This window comes from Nelumbo lutea, chromosome 3 (assembly GCF_056320005.1).
Source record: "Nelumbo lutea isolate HS-2025 chromosome 3, American lotus-T2T, whole genome shotgun sequence".
Taxonomy (NCBI): Eukaryota; Viridiplantae; Streptophyta; class Magnoliopsida; order Proteales; family Nelumbonaceae; genus Nelumbo; species Nelumbo lutea.
Genome location: NC_142686.1, coordinates 15,149,671 through 15,168,516, shown reverse-complemented (window position 1 = coordinate 15,168,516; position 18,846 = coordinate 15,149,671). Strand labels below are relative to the sequence as shown.

At 35.8% G+C, this 18,846-nt stretch overlaps 2 protein-coding genes across 4 annotated transcripts; both read right to left on the bottom strand.

The window, feature by feature from the left end:
* LOC148863128 (sphinganine C4-monooxygenase 1-like) lies at positions 1-12,985 on the bottom strand. 3 transcript variants are annotated; one of them, XM_088975792.1, is made up of 4 exons: positions 12,766-12,985; positions 12,525-12,639; positions 8,633-8,947; positions 1-716 (listed from the first exon to the last, which is right to left on the bottom strand). In XM_088975792.1, exons 3-4 carry the CDS (start codon positions 8,852-8,854, stop codon positions 162-164), a joined length of 777 nt encoding a protein of 258 aa, XP_088831918.1. In that variant the 5' UTR covers positions 8,855-8,947; positions 12,525-12,639; positions 12,766-12,985; the 3' UTR covers positions 1-161. The 3 variants fall into 3 exon arrangements, with proteins under 3 accessions (XP_088831918.1, XP_088831919.1, XP_088831917.1); XM_088975793.1 differs by lacking the exons at positions 12,525-12,639; positions 12,766-12,985 and adding an exon at positions 9,180-9,403; XM_088975791.1 differs by lacking the exons at positions 12,525-12,639; positions 12,766-12,985 and having other exon boundaries at positions 8,633-9,455.
* Positions 12,986-13,025: 40 nt separating this feature from the next.
* Positions 13,026-16,352, bottom strand: ORC6 (origin recognition complex protein 6). The gene is made up of 10 exons (XM_088975790.1): positions 15,966-16,352; positions 15,828-15,874; positions 15,622-15,726; positions 15,441-15,521; positions 14,807-14,918; positions 14,604-14,666; positions 14,417-14,504; positions 14,036-14,127; positions 13,507-13,603; positions 13,026-13,411 (listed from the first exon to the last, which is right to left on the bottom strand). Exons 1-10 carry the CDS (start codon positions 16,083-16,085, stop codon positions 13,335-13,337), a joined length of 882 nt encoding a protein of 293 aa, XP_088831916.1. The 5' UTR covers positions 16,086-16,352; the 3' UTR covers positions 13,026-13,334.
* Between the last annotated feature and the right edge of the window lie 2,494 nt (positions 16,353-18,846).

The following is an 18,846-nucleotide window of genomic DNA, read 5'->3' as shown; positions in this document are numbered from 1 at the left end:
TAATAGAATACTCCATTTCATTCCGCTACTGACTTTCGAAAATTAAAACTATACGCAATAAAGTATATATCTCTATATACACAAATGATGTAAGCATCGTGGCATATAAACACTGTTATTAGAAAAGATTCATTTCATTATACATGCAACTTGCTAGGAAATCAATCGGCCTTGTTTTCATTCGTTGGACGTGCTTCAAATCCCCCACCTGCTCTCCTCTCAAGTGAATAAGGCATGTAGGTTCCAAGAATTCTATCCCACATAACAAAGAACGGCTGTGAAAAGTTGTACTTGCTGCCGTATAGCTGATGGTGGACATCATGATATGCAGTATTGTTGCTAAAGAATACGTGGAACAGATTCCCAGGAAGCCATAACCCACAGTGGTCATCAACTGTTTTCATGGTGGCAAAGGAAAAGAAGAAGATGGAGGCTCGGGGAGACATACCAGAGAGTAGGAAAGATAGGGCCCCACCTATAGTGTCTAGAAGAAGCCCTTCTAAAGGGTGGTTGTATAGAGCTCCAAAGGCATATGGTACAACAAGCCGATGATGTTGAGAATGAATATGCCGGTACAAGAACTTGTGGTGGTGCATGTATCTGTGCATAAAATATTGCCATGTATCTAAAACCAGCATTGCAATCAAGAATTGCCTTGCTAGGACAATGAAGTTCAGTTTCAGATCCTTGGCTGTCTCATTATCATTTCCTGTTACCTACACCAGTAAACAAGACTTACTTTATAATCGAGGCCCAGCTGCCATGTTCAAATCAGTAATAACAAGTAATTGCTCATGTAGGCAGTCTGGTGGTGCATTTGTAATTACAAATTTGACTCAAGTATCACCGATAAATGTTTAATAACATAATAATGGACAAGCAGCAGAACCCATGCAAAGATCATACCTAGCCCAGTGCATGAGACTCGCACTGGAAGAAACAACCATCACATCTATATAGTCATTTATCAAACCACCTAAATAGAAGGTTACGCCACTGTCTAGAAGACCAGAAATCTGGATTTGCCTTTTAACGTATCCCTTACTGGCTACTGATCATATGATAGATCCCAGCTACTGCATGCAATGTCATGGTATTTCATCTATGGAATTTGCAGATATTCCATCCTGGGGATAAATGACCTCCCAAAGCACCAAATAGCTGGGACCAACATTGGGTAATGACCTTAACCTTCCGGTTTAAGCAGCATCAGTAAGAGCCAAGTAGGAGGAAAATTTGTTATGTTTTTTTTATAAGAAAAAATTGATATGCTTAGCATTACGGTCTTGAAAACATGGGGTCCAACTTAATAAATTGGATATCATGATCTCACCTGATACCAACAAGGCCACAAGTTCAGAATTGCTATAATACTCTTCAGTAAATGAAGTTAAACAAATATTGGTAAACCAACTTTAGCTACCATTCCATGTGAATTTCACACCATTTTAAGTAGTATAGAAATTCCTAAGTTGTGACCTTGCAGGTATCAGGTAGGATCCTGATATCAATTTATGAAGTTGGACAATATTGGACAATCTACTTTAGATACTTTTCATGGGCACATATTACTTTGAGCTACATGACTCAAGCAACAAATGGGGTCTCAATGCATGGGCACATATTACTTTGGCAAGATGCAACATAGCTGTCTGCCTCTTCTTTCAGTCAACAGAATGTTAATTCTATTTGCAGAACGAAGCCACATCAAGAGTATATCCAACAGAAGAAATATTTGTTCAATAATAACTTAGAGAACCAAGCATGTCAGAGGCATCTGCATACATATTGAGAGAGAAGCAGATAGCAAACAAATTTTAACCTTCTAAAGTAGACCCTAATGTAGTTTGTTGAACACAACCTACAAAAACTTAGTTTATTAAGTGCACGTGATAATGTATAACCTGTTTGAATTGTTCTTGCTTTAGCATTTTCATTTCTAATTTTTTCCTTGTTTACATTTATTTTCGACATACTATATACACAGTATGTGTCAATGTAACATCTCAATCCTTGTATTCTCCCATCAGACTTTGTTGAAAAAGAAAGATACTACAAATCCTATGTCACTCCTTTCAGTCGTGCTTTGCAATTACTTAGCACATAGAACCTCAATCCAATGCATTGATCTTGTACTGAAGATAAACTATAGAAGTCTTAAAAACAAACAACTTTTGTAAGCAAATGATACTTATTAAGCCAATAAAAAAGAAAGGGGGATATGAACCTTAGTTCTTCAAATAAAAGGCAGCAGATGTGACTTGTTCACTCAGCCTGAGAATCTTGCAGAAATCTCTTGCTAGTGAACATACAGCCAGTAGTATTTCATAACCAATCCACTGAAAACCCTCTCTACCCATATATACTCTGATTTCTTCATCTGATCTTCCCATTTACAAATAGAATTTTTTTTCCTCCTACGGTGCTCCCATTCAATCACAATAGAAGTGTTTCAATTGCCACAACAATTGGAGCATTAACCACGGTTGAAGACCTGATTTCTCCTAACCTTTTTATATGTAATTTATCTCATTAAGTTCATTTAAGTATGTCCTTTTTGGGGGTGTTCATCTAACATAAAGAGAGAAAGAGAAACCCATTCCAGTTCTCATAACTGCCATGAAGAATCTCTGATTGCTCAGCCATGCTTGGGAGGTGTATCTTGATCTGAGTCATGACTCCTAAAATCATCATTCAATTAGTCTCACTCTAGATACGAACTTCCTTTCTAAAATAAGCATTTAAAGATTGAGAATTATATTCAACCTATAAACCGTTTGATAATTAAGAGGTAAATAATAACATAATATTTATTACAATTCTTGATCTGTGGAGAGGCTGGAGGGATAAGAAGAAAAAATACATGCTGGTCAGCTGGTCAAAGATTTGCAAATCCAAACTTCAAGGGGGTTTGGGTGTGACAAGAGTGGAGGACCTCAATTCTCCTTTACTGGGAAAATGGTTTTGGAGGTTTGGTGAGAATCAAGGTGGTCTATGGAGGAGGGTGATAGCAGCTAAGTATGGGCTTGGGAATTCTGGTTGGGTTACAGGGGAGTCAAGCCAATCCTACGGATGCTCTGTTTGGAAAAGGATTGAGAAAGTTCAGGGTCTTTGCTCAAACAGAATACTCTTCAGGGTTGGGAATGGACTGCAAGTATTTTTCTGGAAAGATAAATGGTGTGATAACAGACCTCTGATGGATATTTATCCCACCCTGTTTAAAATGGCTTCAGATAAAGATGCTCTTGTTTCAAAGTATTTGCATGTGCAGAACGGAAGCATTGTTTGGATGCCTCTCTTTAGGCAAAATTTGAATGATTGGGAAGTGAAATCTCTGGTGGATCTGCTGCACAGACTGTATAGTTCTCAAGTGGATGCAGGGAGGACAGAAGAATTTGGAAGTGGGAGAATTCAGGGGTTTTCTCTGTTAGATCTCTTTACAATTACTGTTCTAGATCAGAGGAGTCAATCCCAGTTAACATTGTGTGGTGTAAGAGTGTGCCCACAAAGGTGGCTTTTTTTTTGGACAGCCTACTTGAACAGGATTCTAACTAGGGATAATTTGGAGAAGAAGGGTATGCTGTTGGACTCAACTGCTTGTGTGCTCTGTCAGAATCATGCTGAGTCAGTCAACCATTTGTTGTTCCACTGCTCTTTTTCTTTTGAGATTTGGATCAAGGTCAAGAACTTGTTTGAGGTGAAAATTTGCCGCCCTGAATTGGTAGCAGATTTTGTGAAGAGTTGGAGTGTCAAGGGCCTCACAAAAGAAGGAAAGTTGACATGGACCCTGACTCCTGCTGCAGCTTTTTGGTGCATTTGGCAGGAGAGAAATGCAAAGATTTTCAAGAATCAGCACAGCTCCACAGATGCAGTTTTTCAGAAAATTTTGGGAAAATGTTCTCTTGGTTAGCAGTAAATAGTGTGTTTAAGGACAGAAATTTTAGTTCCTTTTTTTGCAGTTAGGAATATTTTTGTAAATCAGGGTTTGGGGGTATAGATCTGTTTGGGCAATTCTGTGTAAATCCCTGTGTACAACTCCTTGTTGTACATGTTTTTTGCTTTTAATTAATATTATACTTTGCCTGTTCCAAAAATAAATAAAAAATCCTGATCTGTTATTAATCAAAAACAACAGGTAAATAATAATAACAATATGGTTTAGAAAAAAAAAAGTTAGGGTGGGGTACAGGAGAGGGAGAAGAAAAGAGTAACAGATAAGTCAAGACTGTGGAGTAGGCAACTTTTGACACGTGGGATGGGAATCACCAGAAGTGAAAGATGAAGCACCTGTTAATTTCCCTCCTTTATCTAATCAATTAAGTTAGAAGAATTAGTAGAGTTGGTGGCATCACTGCATTTATCTTCAATATGTAAAAAAAATGGCTATGAGATCAGCAATGCCATACAGAGCAGGCAAAGTATATAAATAGAATAAGTGTAACCAAGATGAAAATGTCAAATGGATGAATAATAATTGCATCAGAGGTAACCCAGGTGTAGCTCCAAAAGGTGATAAAAAGCCAATTGCAACAACCTACCAGCATGTAGTGAACACCACAAACGGAGCCACTGAATAGGATTGGAAGGATTCAGGCCGAAAGCCGTAAAAAGGTCAAAGGGAAGGCCAAAAAGAATTTCCATTGATGCTTTAAGGGAATATATAAACACATGCACTTTAACATATCAAACCTAGAAGGTATGTAATGGGAAAACAGGATTCCTGTAGACAAAAGCAAATAGCTGGAATAAGGCTTTGCTAAGATGATGAATAGTCATTCCAAGCATTCCTATGTAAGGTATTGTGTCTGCAATGGTAATTCTGTGCATTTTTGGGAAGATGTTTGGGTGGGCAACCAACCATTAAAAGACCTCTATCCCTCCCTTTTCTATTTTCCTCTATAAAAAGGAGCCTGTTTCAAGGTTTCTTTCTCCCCCCATTCTCCCATTGTCTCTTAATTGGGATTTTGGGTTCCGTAGAGGGTTGAGGGATGAGGAATCGGTTTCTTCCTCTAAGCTCTTACTTTTACTTGATTCTATTTGTTTGGACCCTCCTAAACCAGATAGAAGAATTTAGTCTTTGACCTCGAGTGACTCCTTCTCTTGTTCTTCCTTCTTTAAGTCCCTTTGCTCTACTCCTTCCCCTTTGTTATTCCCAGTTAAAGAAGTCTGGTCAAGACCAATTCCACCTAAAATTGCTGGTTTTTGTTGGAAAGTGTATTATGGTAAAATTAATATTGTGGACAAAAAAAAAGAGACATTATTCATGCTTGTCCCCCAATTGGTAAATTTTATGTAAAGTGCAAAATGAGGACTGGTATCACCTACTGATTTCTTGCTCTTTTATAGTAAATACTTGGAATTGGATTTTTATGCTGTTTGGGAACAGGTGGAACCTACCTCCTGAAGTAAATCTGCTTTTTAATCCATCTTTTTTTTGTTGGCCAACAAAGAGAGGGAAAGTAATGTGGAAATGTATTAGGGCAGCCCTCTTACGGACCATTTGGGAGGAAAGAAATACCAGAATTTTCAAAGAGGAGAGAAGCATTGCTGAAATAAATGATTGTATACTGACAAGGGCAATCCTTTGGCTAAAAACTACTGATCTCTTCGTGGGTTACTCTAATGATGACCTTCGAAGGAGTTGGGCAGCAACGGCCTCCACATCATCCAAGAAAAACAGAACACAAGCAAGCTGGTTACCCCCTTCAGAAGGAGTTGTAAAGTTGAACTTTGATGGGAGTAGTCAAGGCAATCCAGGACCCTCGGGTATAGGAGGGATCTTGAAGAATAAGGATGGCAACATTCTGTCCTTATTCTCAGGTCCAGTGGGTTATAGAGACTCTACAAAGGCCGAGATATAGGTTGTGGTACAAGGACTACAGATTTCCAACCAACTTGGAGTGACTAATTTGATAGTTGAAGGAGACTCTAAGGTGGTAGTGGGATGGATGTCGGACCGAGAAACTGTTGTTTGGGGATATAGGGACATCATCAAAAAAGTCAAATGGCTTACGAGAACCATGTCAGTTAGCTTTCAGTGGGTTAGTAGATCAGCAAATGCTTTGGTAGATTCTTTAGCTAAACAAGGGGCTTCAAGGGATTCTCTATTTTTGGCTAATTTGTAACTGCAATCTGAAAAGAGTTGGGTTTGGAACCACCCTTAAGGGGAGGTAACACCTTGTGCCTCCTCTTAGGGTGCTTCATGCTAGTACTATTTTTATCTCTATTTAATAAAATACCATTCGTTCATCAAAAAAGAGCATTCCTATGTAATTAGAGAGAGAGAGAAAGGTTGGGATGTTTACATAAAAAACATTTCCAACTTATTGATTGGCAAGTGCTTATGTAGTCAATTACTGAACTCTAGTGTTCCATTCAATAAAAAAATGTGAAGGGGGAAGATAGAAAGGAGAGTTTCTCCACACACACATGGGCTTACTTGCAATTTAATTAATTACTTTCTAAGGACACCTTGCTGAATTGTGTTTCGTTTCTAGTTTGTTCATTTTCCATGTTACAGATGGGTTGCTAGAACTTCAATTTTAAAGATTTTGTGGTTCTGGGACTCCATGATCAATTTAATGTGAAAAAGGTTCCATATTTGAGTCTAAACATTACCTTAGGTCCAGAAAAATACAAAAGTGTCATAAGGATGTTCCGGGCATTCAATGACCAGTAAAATAGCTTGGAAGGATAGTTAACTTCCATAAAAGGGGAATGGATTTACACCAGTTTACACAATGGAACAATGTTATACAGCTTCACCAGGAATGGATTTACACCAGTTTACACAATGGAACAATGTTATACAGCTTCACCAGGAATGGATTTCCACCTTCCTCCCAAATCTTCCAGTTGAATTCCACTTGTTTTACAAATTCTCTCATTCTTCGGCAAAGAACTGAGGAGGATTCACAGTTTGAGAAACTAAATGAAATGGAGACCAATTAAGTCACTACGACCAAAGGAAGGGCCATGAACTCCAACTATAGGATAACACAAGCATTTGATTATGTGAGTTACTGAGTTTTTTTGTTTTTTGTTTTTTGGCAAGTTATTGATTTGGAGTTGCAAGCATAATGGCATCCAATTAGGTACAGTATCAACAGAGTGCAGGTCCATTTCCGGTGACAGCTTTTGGATCTCACCCTCCACAACGTCCACATCCAAACAAAATCCTAGTACAAATATCACTCCACCTTGAAATAATTTGTTTATTGGTAGCAAGGTTTATCAAATGGAGGCCAATGGCATAATAGAAAACATGTGGTGGGAAAATGTAGAATCCAAGTCCTTTTGAATAGGGAAAGTATAGAAACACCATTTCCAAAAAAGAATATCCACCTCTCAATTCTTTCACAAGATAATAGTTGAGCATCCAATGCAAACAAAAGCAAGTACATGTGCTATGAATGTCCTAGGGAAAAATAGAAGGCTCCCTTCAAATTATGGTTTCACTCAATATATCTTTGAAAAGATCTTTCATAGGCTACACTGATACAGATAAAATGCTTCAGATCAAGCATTATTATAGGAATTTGTCTTAAAAATTCAAACCTATGCCAAATTATTGAAGTAAAAATAGGAGACCTCCATCAATAAAATATGAAAATACTCTCTTTGAACACAAATTCCTTCTCTCACTTTGACCTGATGTGGATTCCTTCTTGCTAAGATTTCATGATTTTTTGGATCAAAGAGAGAGAGAGAGAGAGAGAGAGAGAGAGAGAGATTTTATCTCAACATTCAAGAAACTTTCAAGAGATTTGTTTCTACCAAAAAAAAGTTTTATGCTCCAAGTCAAACAAGCAATGAATTAGCTCTTGCCAAGTAAGTCCCATGATTGACATCATGGTTCCAATAAGAACCCACTAAAATTTAACTGAAGGCAATAGTAAATTGGGGTTATATTATTGATTCCCCCACCTTGTAAATTTTTATTGGTTTGTACAGTTGTGACAGGTGAGGAAATCTAGCAAAATACATGGGGGGAATACTGTATCATAGGTGGGAGTTTTGGTAAATAAAACTAGAAAACCAATAAAAATTTATGAGGTGGGTCAAACCATAAATTTCCCTTAGTAAATTTAAAGATACATCCTTTCATGTCCTCTATAATTCCACTGAAAGATGTAGATGAGCACTTCCAAAAAGTCCATCTTATAAAGAAAACAAGTAGTCTTAAACTTTCAATCTCTTGAAAGGAAGGTAAAAAATTCGAACTACCATCAGCACTGTAATAGCTAAGAAATAGATGATACTGATCATATGCGAATTATTTGTCTGTAATCTAGAATTACCATCTCTATCATAAAAAAAATAGATGCAAAATTATGTTTAGCTTAGACTAGTTTCCTTTGCAAGAAATATAATTAAGTAGAATATTACATCGAATGATTGAAAAAAGTAATCCAAAACCCTATTGTGACTTTTTTCCCCTTTTACCATAGAAACTGACTAGAAATTTTGTATTTTGTTCTGAAAAAAAGTTAGTTAACTCCCTTACGACGTCTTAGATCAAATGGCAATGACGATTATACCCATAGAGTCCCTAGTTCAAATTATGAGACAAGCCAAATGAAAATTTGGGAGAAATGGTAAACCCATAATAATTTTTTCCTTTGCTACTTACAGTGAAGAGAAGAATCGCAACAATAGCTTGAACGGTCTGTTGAAGAAGAACACCCTTGACAACAGTCCTTCTAGAAACCAGGTTCTTAGTGTCCTCATCTTTCCTCGAGTGCAGCCGATAATTGTCAAAGAATCCCAACAAGATATAGATACCGGAATAAAGCCAATAAACTATAATCGGCACAAAAGTTCCCAATAATTCATCCGAAACAGAGAACTCCATGGATAATAAGAAAATATACCACTACAAATGCAGTAAATTGGAGGTTTGATCCTGAAAAAACCGCGGCAACGCTACAAGCCCACCCGATAGCTCCTACAAATAGATTCTCTCAAATCAACAAACTTAGCAGAAGCTCCAATTAGAATTGACAATAAGGAACAAAATTCAAAACGGTATTCACTAAAAGGATTAGGACCCAGTTTTAGGTATGAACAAATTAAGAAGCTCGAAATCTAATGAAGGGAAGGTCTCAATTAACAGAACGCAGAAGCATGATTGGATTAAGAAAAAGAGACCCCCTAACCAAGATGGATCAGGAGATGACCTTAAACCCTAATCTCTCACGACTTTTATAGTTTTATTAGGATAAGAAAACAAAGCCGTGCAATAGGCGGAGTCAACTGTCAATGATGGGAAGAGGGACCGACGGAAGGGAGAGAGTGGAAGCCAAGACGAACTCGAGAGGTTTTGACAGAAAGAAATTTCGGAGCGGGTCGTTCTAGAACCGAATCTGACAGAAGAGAAAGGAGGAGGGAAAAAAGCGAGATCGTTTTCGGTGTTGGATTTCTGTTTCTTATTTCTAGGAAAGGAGACAAAGCAACTAAGAAAGGCGTAATCGTATAATAAAACCCAAAACGTGGACAAATCTGGAACCGTAGTTAGTTTCGCTTCAAGGAACCGTGGTTAGTTGGTCAGTGGAGTTGGTGGCGGACTGGCGTAGTCGCGTAGACCGTAGAGTGGAGACAAAAACATGTATCTCTCTCTACCCTCTCCAATGCTGAAGACGTCCAATTTTGACTTTTGACCGGCACTCTCCGTCCCTCGCACGCCATTAGGTCGGGGTGCAAGTCGGGTGGTTTGGGTCGGGTTTATCGTTAACCCAGGCCCAACCATCTTAATGTTGGAGCCCGGATCAAGTCCGATCATACTAATTCGAGTCCAGCTCCAACTGAAATGTGATGCACTCAGGTTGGCTATGGGTCTTGGTGGGGTTTGAATTGGCCGATAAATTCATTCTAAAATTTGATATATTTGTATATCTATAATATATATAAAATTGTGGATGCAATGTGATTTTTTTTTGGATTAAAATTATCTTATCTTTTTTTGTTTGAGAAAATGTATAAAAGTCATTTTATTATATCTTTAATTAGGGGTAAGCATCATTCGGTTAAAATCAAAAAACCGAAATGAAAATTCTGGTTTCAGTTTTTGCGGTTTGTTTTTTATTTTAGAAATTTTGGTTCAGTTTTGATTTTCATAATTAAAAAATATGTTATATATTTATATATTAATATAATATATATAGTATATTATAATGAAATTCAGTTTCATAATATAATATATATTATACGTTATAATATACAATATTTTATGTATGTTAATGAAATTCGATTTTAATCAAAAATTGAATCGAAAATTTCAGTTTCAGATATTCCGATTCTCTTATAATTCGGTTTTAGTTTAGTTTTTATTTTTTATTTCAGTTTATTCAATTCGGTTTTTAACCAAATAAACCAAATGCTCACCCCTAGCTTTTATGGCTACTAAAATGCCTATATTTTTGTATTTAATCTATCTCTAATTGTAAAGGTTGAAAATGAAACTTCAATTATTACTTTCCATCTCATTTAATCTCCTCTCATTAAGCCTTATAGTCAAGGTATAAAACTAATGCTACTAATTAGATCTATGTCAATATTTTTAATAATATAAACCCATATATTTTAAAATTGACTCAATAACAAAACCATTTCATATCCAAATGGTGGCTAAGCAATTCAACAATCTGAATCAAATTGATCAACCTACAAAATCATAATTAGGTAATAATTTTTTTAAATAAAAATAAATATGAAAAATTAAACACACTTATAATATTTTTACTAATCAAATTAAAAAAAAAAATAAGTAATAAACAATAATTATTTTTATTGATAATGATAATGAAATGCATAATTTAGAACTGACAAAAAATAAGATATAAAAATTAATAATAAATAGTTCAACTTTTGGGTTAATTGTGTTAACCTTTAATGTCACAAATAAATAATAAAAATTAATAAAATAATAATAATAAATACATAAACACATAAATTTTGCAAAAAAAAACATCCAGGCACATGTATAGCATCATATATTTATCATATTAAATAAAAAGTGTGATATATTATTATTATTATTATTATTACACACAAAAATACAACAAAAATATAGAAAAAATTGAACACACCTATAATTCTTTATTGACACTACTATTACAAATATGAATAAAATTGTAGAGCTTTCTTTTGATTAAAATACTCATTTTGAATTGAGTCTCTATTTAATTGTAAATTGAACTATTACTTTTCACCTCATTCAATTTCTTCTATTTAAATCTTACAATTTTTTTTTTATAAATGAACAAAAGAAAAAAGGATACACCAAAAAGAGAAAACACTACAAAAAGAAGAGTCTAGCCAAACAGGTAAATCATAGGCATGTCAATGATATTTGAAATTTCACAACTCGATTATCACATATTTGGATGAGGTGTTTATGCAATCAAATTTAGATTTTGCAATCTGCATTTGATTAATAATAAAAAGCAAAATACGTAAAATTTAAAGAAAATTTTGAATATATTATTACTATCATTATCATCATCTAGAATTGTCACATGCAAAGCATGTAAATGCTTACTAGTTTATGTAAATATATGTATGATCAGAATGAATTCCAACTATTAAACAGTTAGGCCCAAATCCAATCCAAAAAATAAAATTACCCAAAATTTTGGACCTAAAACTAGCCCGAGAACTAAAATTCCAAACCCAATTCATGTAAAATTGCAGGCTGAATTGGTCCAATTTTGAATTGGGACAGCCCAAGCTATACCCCTACATTTAAAGGGGTTGTATGGTGTTTTGTTTTCTAGAAAAAAATGCCATGGTGTTTTAGTATTTATTATCCTCCAAGAACTGAATTTAGGCTGCATTTGGCATTCTTTATTTTAAGGACTTTCTCCTCTTTGCAATTAAAATGCCATATGATGATATGAACATAGCTTTATTTTTTGCAATAAAGAGATAGGCCCTTAAAATAAGGAATGCCAAATGCAGCTTTAGTGTTATTGAAGTTCAATATATCAACCCACTTGATACTAATTTTTCATGTGGCAAGCATGTTAAAGCATCAATACTCCTTGATTTAACTCTTTTCACATGTCAACTTGTTCAAAAAATTTGAAAATCTCCTTATCCTTTAATTCATGGTTTTTCATTCAGCAATCTTAAAAACCGTTACATATCGAATTGTTCGCATCATGGCAATACATATTAATACCGTGAATCATGCTTGAGTATCGAATTGTTCGCATCAATACTTTTTTTTTTTGCTTTTTTTGTAAAGACAAGGCTTCTCATGTTGGATTGCTTGGGGAAGCTGTGTCCACATTTCAGCAGACAGGGATAGGGTCCTTGAGGAAGCTATGTCACAACTCACATCTTAGCACACAGCTAACATAAGAAATCCCCAACGGGATGTAGTACATATGAGAATTTAAGCTGTTGTAGTGGGATGACAGCTATGTCACTTGCTGGTAAAGATTTTAGCTGGTTATAGGCTTACAGTGGAGCAAGAAGCTAAATAATTGGGTATTAATGCATATCGATAAATAGAGGGATACCTTGATGACCTTCTATGATTATTTCGTCCCGAACTTTCGAAACGCCCAACCCGATCCATATTGGTGTACCATATATTTCCATGACCACTGATCCCATTTGATCAACATTTTGATCCTGCATGGAGACGTTAAATCAAAACCTGCTGCGGTCTGTTCCTCACACCGGGTATATGGTATCAACAGATCCCATTTCCTTTCAACAGGGTTGAGAGGTTTAAGGGTTTATAGCCCAATTACATACCAAAAACAGACGCTGTTGTTTTGAATCTTGCACCAAACGAAAGAAATTATTTGGCTGGTAGATAGACCTGCTCACGGGCCGGGTAGGCCACAAGTTGTAGGCCGTTAAGTGCGTCGAATTTCATCCATGAGCCGCGCAAACCACGCAACACGTCCTCCCTAACTCCCTTGGGCGGTACAGCATCGGTAACGTGCAATAGTAACCCAGTGCCCACACACCCCTTAAAATTGTGTAACATGAGGACAAAGAAAGAAATCGTATACACAAATAGAATCTACAATCTTTTACCAAAAATATTGAATCTACAATGTTATAAATCAATTTAAGAAAAAAAAGTAGAATTAAAAGCCTATTTCTTGATTTTCTATGCATATTATAATTGAGAACCTTGAGGCAGCAAAATCCACTTTTAGGCATTTAGACTAGGTTTGTTAACATAAAATGAACAGATATTTTTCAGGGCATAATATTTGAGCCACTTCCCTTCTATGATGGAAAGGTTGATTGGATTGTCTTCAACATCAAAACAAATCCAAAAAAAATCTTGGTGATAATTAAGGGGAGCAATCTTATGAAGCTTCTACTGAGATTCTCCCAGGGACTTTCTTAGCAAAGTTGAGTCGAGTTTGTTTCTTTTTGGTAGGGGCTGGCAGAAAACAGAACAATAAAGATGGCTTATTCATCAGACGAGAATTGATGCAGCTGAAAGGAAAACTACAAAAAACACACTCCCACACGCACCTTCTCCCTTATTACTCTTGTTGGATACAAGGACAGAGGACTTCCAGTCCTCATAGGCACGCTTCTCCATTTGTTTATGCCTCTTGTAAGTTGGAAGCTGAAAATATGTTCCATGTCATTAGGATTGAATACCAAAAAGAAAAATGACATGGATATATGTATTTCTAACATATCAATTAAATAGACATTGAAGACCATTGAAAAAATATTTACTCAGAAAAAATCCTAGCAATATACTTCATGGAACGAAACTCAACAATTCCCATGTACAAAATAAACTCAGATGTTTCAACGAATAGAGTTCACACACAAACTTACCACTACCCTCTTGAGATGGGTATAATGGATAAGAAGCATACATAAGAAACTACTTCAATAATGTACATCATCTATATAAAACCCAAGTAAAAGCAGTAACAAATGGAAACTTACTGAGGTAGATTTGATGTGAGATAGCAAAGAAACATGAAATTCATTCTAGTTGCATTGCATGCATTAAGCGGATGAACAAGCAATTAAAGATTCTTACTTCCAGCCCATCTTCATCATCAATAGAGGAGTTCTCGGATCCATCACTATCATCCTCACGCCTCCTCTTGCCAGGTAACACATCTAACAGTTCTGTTGGTGGGCAAAAGCACCAAAAGAATTAGTTAAGACCATATGGAGAGCTTGTGGCTATTATAGATGGACTAGCTATTTAAATAGTTTGTTATTTTCCTTTCAAATGGAATTACATAACATCAAAATAATTGTAGTATCAAAAGCATGTCAAAGTGATAATATTTCCTTGCTAATTCAGGGTGCCAGGCCATTGTAGAGAAATGGAACTACAAAGTAAAAGACAAACAGACGATATAGAGTGGATGGATAATCAGGAAAATTAACTGCTAAAATATCAGGTGTTTACCTCGATTTCCTTTAACAGTCCTGGGGTCTTTCTTTACCTTTGAGATCCCAAAAACATCAAAGCATAGATCCTTCATAGAAGTAGAGACCTGCAATTTTGGTTCCAAAACATTAAGAGAAAAAGAATAATTGCATCCAACAAAATGGTCAATCATTAAATCAAAAAATAAATACAGAATAAGTCTTACACTAGCAAATTCAGATTCTGATGTGCCACAAAGCTCAATCAACTTCAGCTTATCTATTTTAAGCTGTTTAGGAATAAAGCATGCAAAGGTCTGATGTAAGAAACTAAATAACAAATTATTCTAGGGGATTTGGTTAAGAGAAAATATGCAAACACAAATTGTATGTCTGTCAATTGCCTGTTGTACATAATTGAGATAGATACCTTATGCCTTATAGCACACAAATAAAAGGCAACAGCTGTAAATACAGGCCGCGTGAAGTCAGCACTAGATCGACGAGAAGCTGGCAATGCACTGAGAAACCGATCCTTGTAGCTATACATTAACATTACAAAACATTAATATTCATTATGACCAACAGGATGATACAATGCAAAGCAGGTCATTGTAAAATGTAATTTATACTATCGCATTGCATATCTGCTCAACAATACCTAACTGTATGATGGAGAAGTATCTATCATAAAACGGCACAATCTTTGTAGTGGAGAGAGATGAGAGACAGCCAATAGAAGGAACAATAAAGATGATGACTACAAGAATGCCTTCCACCAAATTCTAAAATGGAAACCAATTCAAGGGCATATTTCATCCGTCAATGCCAAAAAAACTTTCAAGGATCCCTCAACAGAATGTTGAATGGGAAGACAATTTTGATGAAAACTCACATATATTCACATAATAAAAGATAAGAATTAGGCAGAACACCTAGGACTGCTTAAGATTGTCTGAGTCATCCAGGGCATCAGTTAGTGGATCTTGGTAATAACGAGGCAAAACACACATTCAACAAGATAATGAAACCTCCTGAGAACGTAGAGGATGGAAGAAACTTACAGAGACAAACCCTTCTGCACAAAAGGAATAAGCCTGACGCAACCAAATTGGATCGCTAGTTCTCTAATATCCAGCTTCGTCCTACAGTTTCAATTCCATTCATTTATTGTAAATTTTAACTTCATGAATGCAATGTAAATAATTGAAAGCACCATGACATGGATATAAACATTAAACTCACTTGACACCGAGACCATTCTGCATCGCATTAAGCGACCTAGTATAAGCCTTCTCTGACATCCCACTCAATCTTATCGCAGTTTGCCGGTCAAACAAAACCTGAAATCTGAACCGAACCAATCCAGTCAAGACCTAAAATAAGAAGACCAAACAGTTTCCTTTTAAAAAACGTGAAATCACATATAAAATATGGAATAGAGAGACCACCTTGTGGCAGCGATCTCCAAGCATATTATTGCTTTACAGATTTCTCCCTGCAATTATGAATGTAATACATGAGCATTACCAAGTTAAGCAAGAATCAATTCATCGAAGACGAAGGAAGGGAAAAGGGTAGATGCTTACAACTCCGATTATAGACGAATCAAATTGAATGTCACTGAGACGCCGAAGCTCTTCGGCTTTTCGAATTACGGATTTGGCCTCTGCAAGCCCTAGCTTTCTAGCAATGTCCGAGAGATCCATTTCCTTAGCAGCGCTATACGAATTCTAAGGAATAATCGGCTTGGAAGTTCCTTCTGCATCATATGGGAGATGGCAAATCTGAACGAAGAAATAACTGGAAATTTGGCGGGAAATGGATGCATGGTCATTCGAATTCGGCTTCCCAGGTTTCATCACTCGCGCCCAAAAACTAAGAAATTTTTCCCGGGAAATTTTGTGGCGCCAAGGGAGGTGCAGTACGCTATACGGTTTATTCACTTTTGCATTTGATCCCTTTTTAAATACAACAAACTTTCGCGATGTGGTGTATCGTGTATGTACTAGAAAAAGAAAAATCTACGATACCGGAAAGTCATGTCTTTCTTCAAATTCGAACCCGCGCCTCTTCTTCGCAAGATCTAAATTCAATGCATTGTTTAATTCCCAATCAAATCTTATCCATCGGAAGGGGGGATGTGGGTACCATGACAGTGGACGAGATAAATTTGAATTTCTTGGGCCCCATTGTTGAACCAATCAAACTTTTGTGGAATTGGGATCTGCTATTCACAATCACATTCCACCGTGCACCGCGTACATCTCCCATGAATAATAATAACAAAGTAGAGGATGACCCCGTACTAAGTACGGGGTTAGTATTTTTTGATAATTCTTATTTTATTCAAACAAAAATTTTCTAATTTTTTTTTTATTTTTTTATTTTTTAAAGATTATTTGAATTGTAATATTTAGTTAATTAATTATTATTGTTATTGTTAAGTATTTAATTAATGATTATATTATCATAATAATTATTATAATTAAACTTTTTACTGTAAAAATTTAAAGATTAATCAAAATGTAATATTTACTTAATTATTTAATTAAAGATTAATATTATTTTTAATTAGTAATGGTGATGATTATTTTCTTAGATTTTTATTAATACTCAGTATTTAATTACTAAGTATTGTTGTTATAATAGATTTTCTAATTACACTAAATACTGGTAATCTACATAACTTTAATGCACAATCAGTTTTTGAAGGAACTTCAATAATCAGATTCTACCTTAATTAGCCTTAAACTTACTATCCAATCTATTATTGAGTAGGGTCTCATTCCAAATTCATGGAAGTGATCCCGACCCAAGCCGATTCTAAGGTTTAGAGATTTTTAACCTGAACCAACCTAAATAATTGGCCTTAGTTGACCTTAGATCCCAAACCCTAATGATTACAATTTGTGATTATGTAATTATGCCATGTTTATAATTATTAATGTTGAGAAATAACATAACTTAACAATGAGCGTTATATTTAACTTGTTTTTTTTAGCTTAAATTACAAAGACCTCCTTGTACTATAGGGCCTGTGACAAAGACACCCCCTATACTTTGTTTTGTGACAAAGACCCCTTATATTATGACCATGAGACAAAGACCCCCTTGAACGTTAAATCAAATGATGAAATGCAATAAATTACCAAAATAACCCACTAATTTTTTTCTATTTTCTTTTTTTTTTGCCATTTTTCTCTTAAAACCTATTTAACCTATTGTTTTCCCTTTTTTTTCTTTTTTTTTCCCCTCCCTCACCGTCCACTCTCATTATTTCTCTCTCCCAATTCTCTGAAATGAAAGGACAAAAGGACTTTTTTGGGAGTTGACGGAGCTAGAGACTCTCCTCCTACAGCACTTGCGGAGTCAAAGCCGGAATCGGCATCACATCCCAACCTGAAGACCCCATCGTCGCTACTAATCCTTCCTTTGCCATCCACGAGTCCTGCAATAATGGTAGCCACCAACCTAATGTTAGGGTCCTATTTTCTCCACCACTTAACAATGGTAGATTCATCAATCTCTCTCTCTCTCTCTCTCTCTCTCGCTAAATCCATCCCAGAGATCCAAAAGAGTTCCACTTTATTGCATTCTATTCCTAGAACTACAGCTGAAGAAATGCACTTGCATATCCTGTATCAATATTGCTCACCAAATCGAGTACGGAACGAAGTCCCATCATTTTTTATTCTCTCCGGGAGAAGTGTTTATTCATGATCCATACGAACAAAACAGAAGGAAATTAATAAAGGGATGAAAAGTTGTTTTGTGTTGATATTTATAGAGTTTCATTCCAAATCCAAAGAAAAGAGAGGAAATGAAACAAACTCACATGGTATAGAGCACACCGAACACAATGAAACAAAGGATCTAACCTAGTTTCGTAAGGGGGAGGGAAAAAGAAACAAGAAAGTGGAGTGACAGGCCTAAGGAGATCATCAAAATGGCACAGAGATATATTAATTTGTCTTATTTGATAGATTTTTTTACCGAAAAGGTGTAGATCTCTTATAGGACGGCGGGCTAATTTGCGGGACTGTAAAACCACCGCAATAGTCTTTTGATTGCTTGCCTCCTTTAGCTCCTTAAATCCATTTTCAAAGCTGATTTCGTTGGGTAAGTAGTAAGGAATGGTTGAGGCTTGTGGCACTTGAGGTACCTAGATCGTCATATCTTGAGTAGCGAAGCTCCAATTGTTTTCAACATCCATATCCTGAATTTGAAACGGAGATAGATCATCACCCTGAAATGAAACCAACAATCAACAAAAAAATAGATTTCATTTATTTTCTCTTTTATCCAAGGGTGTGGAGGGGATTACAGATTCGTGAGGTTGGGGAAGATGAACAGTATTTTTTTTTCTAATTGTTTATTACAAAGGTAATATGAGAATTAAAAAATATTATAACCGTGGACTTTAATGGAAGGCTAACGAAAAAGGGTCTTTGTCTTACCGTCATAATA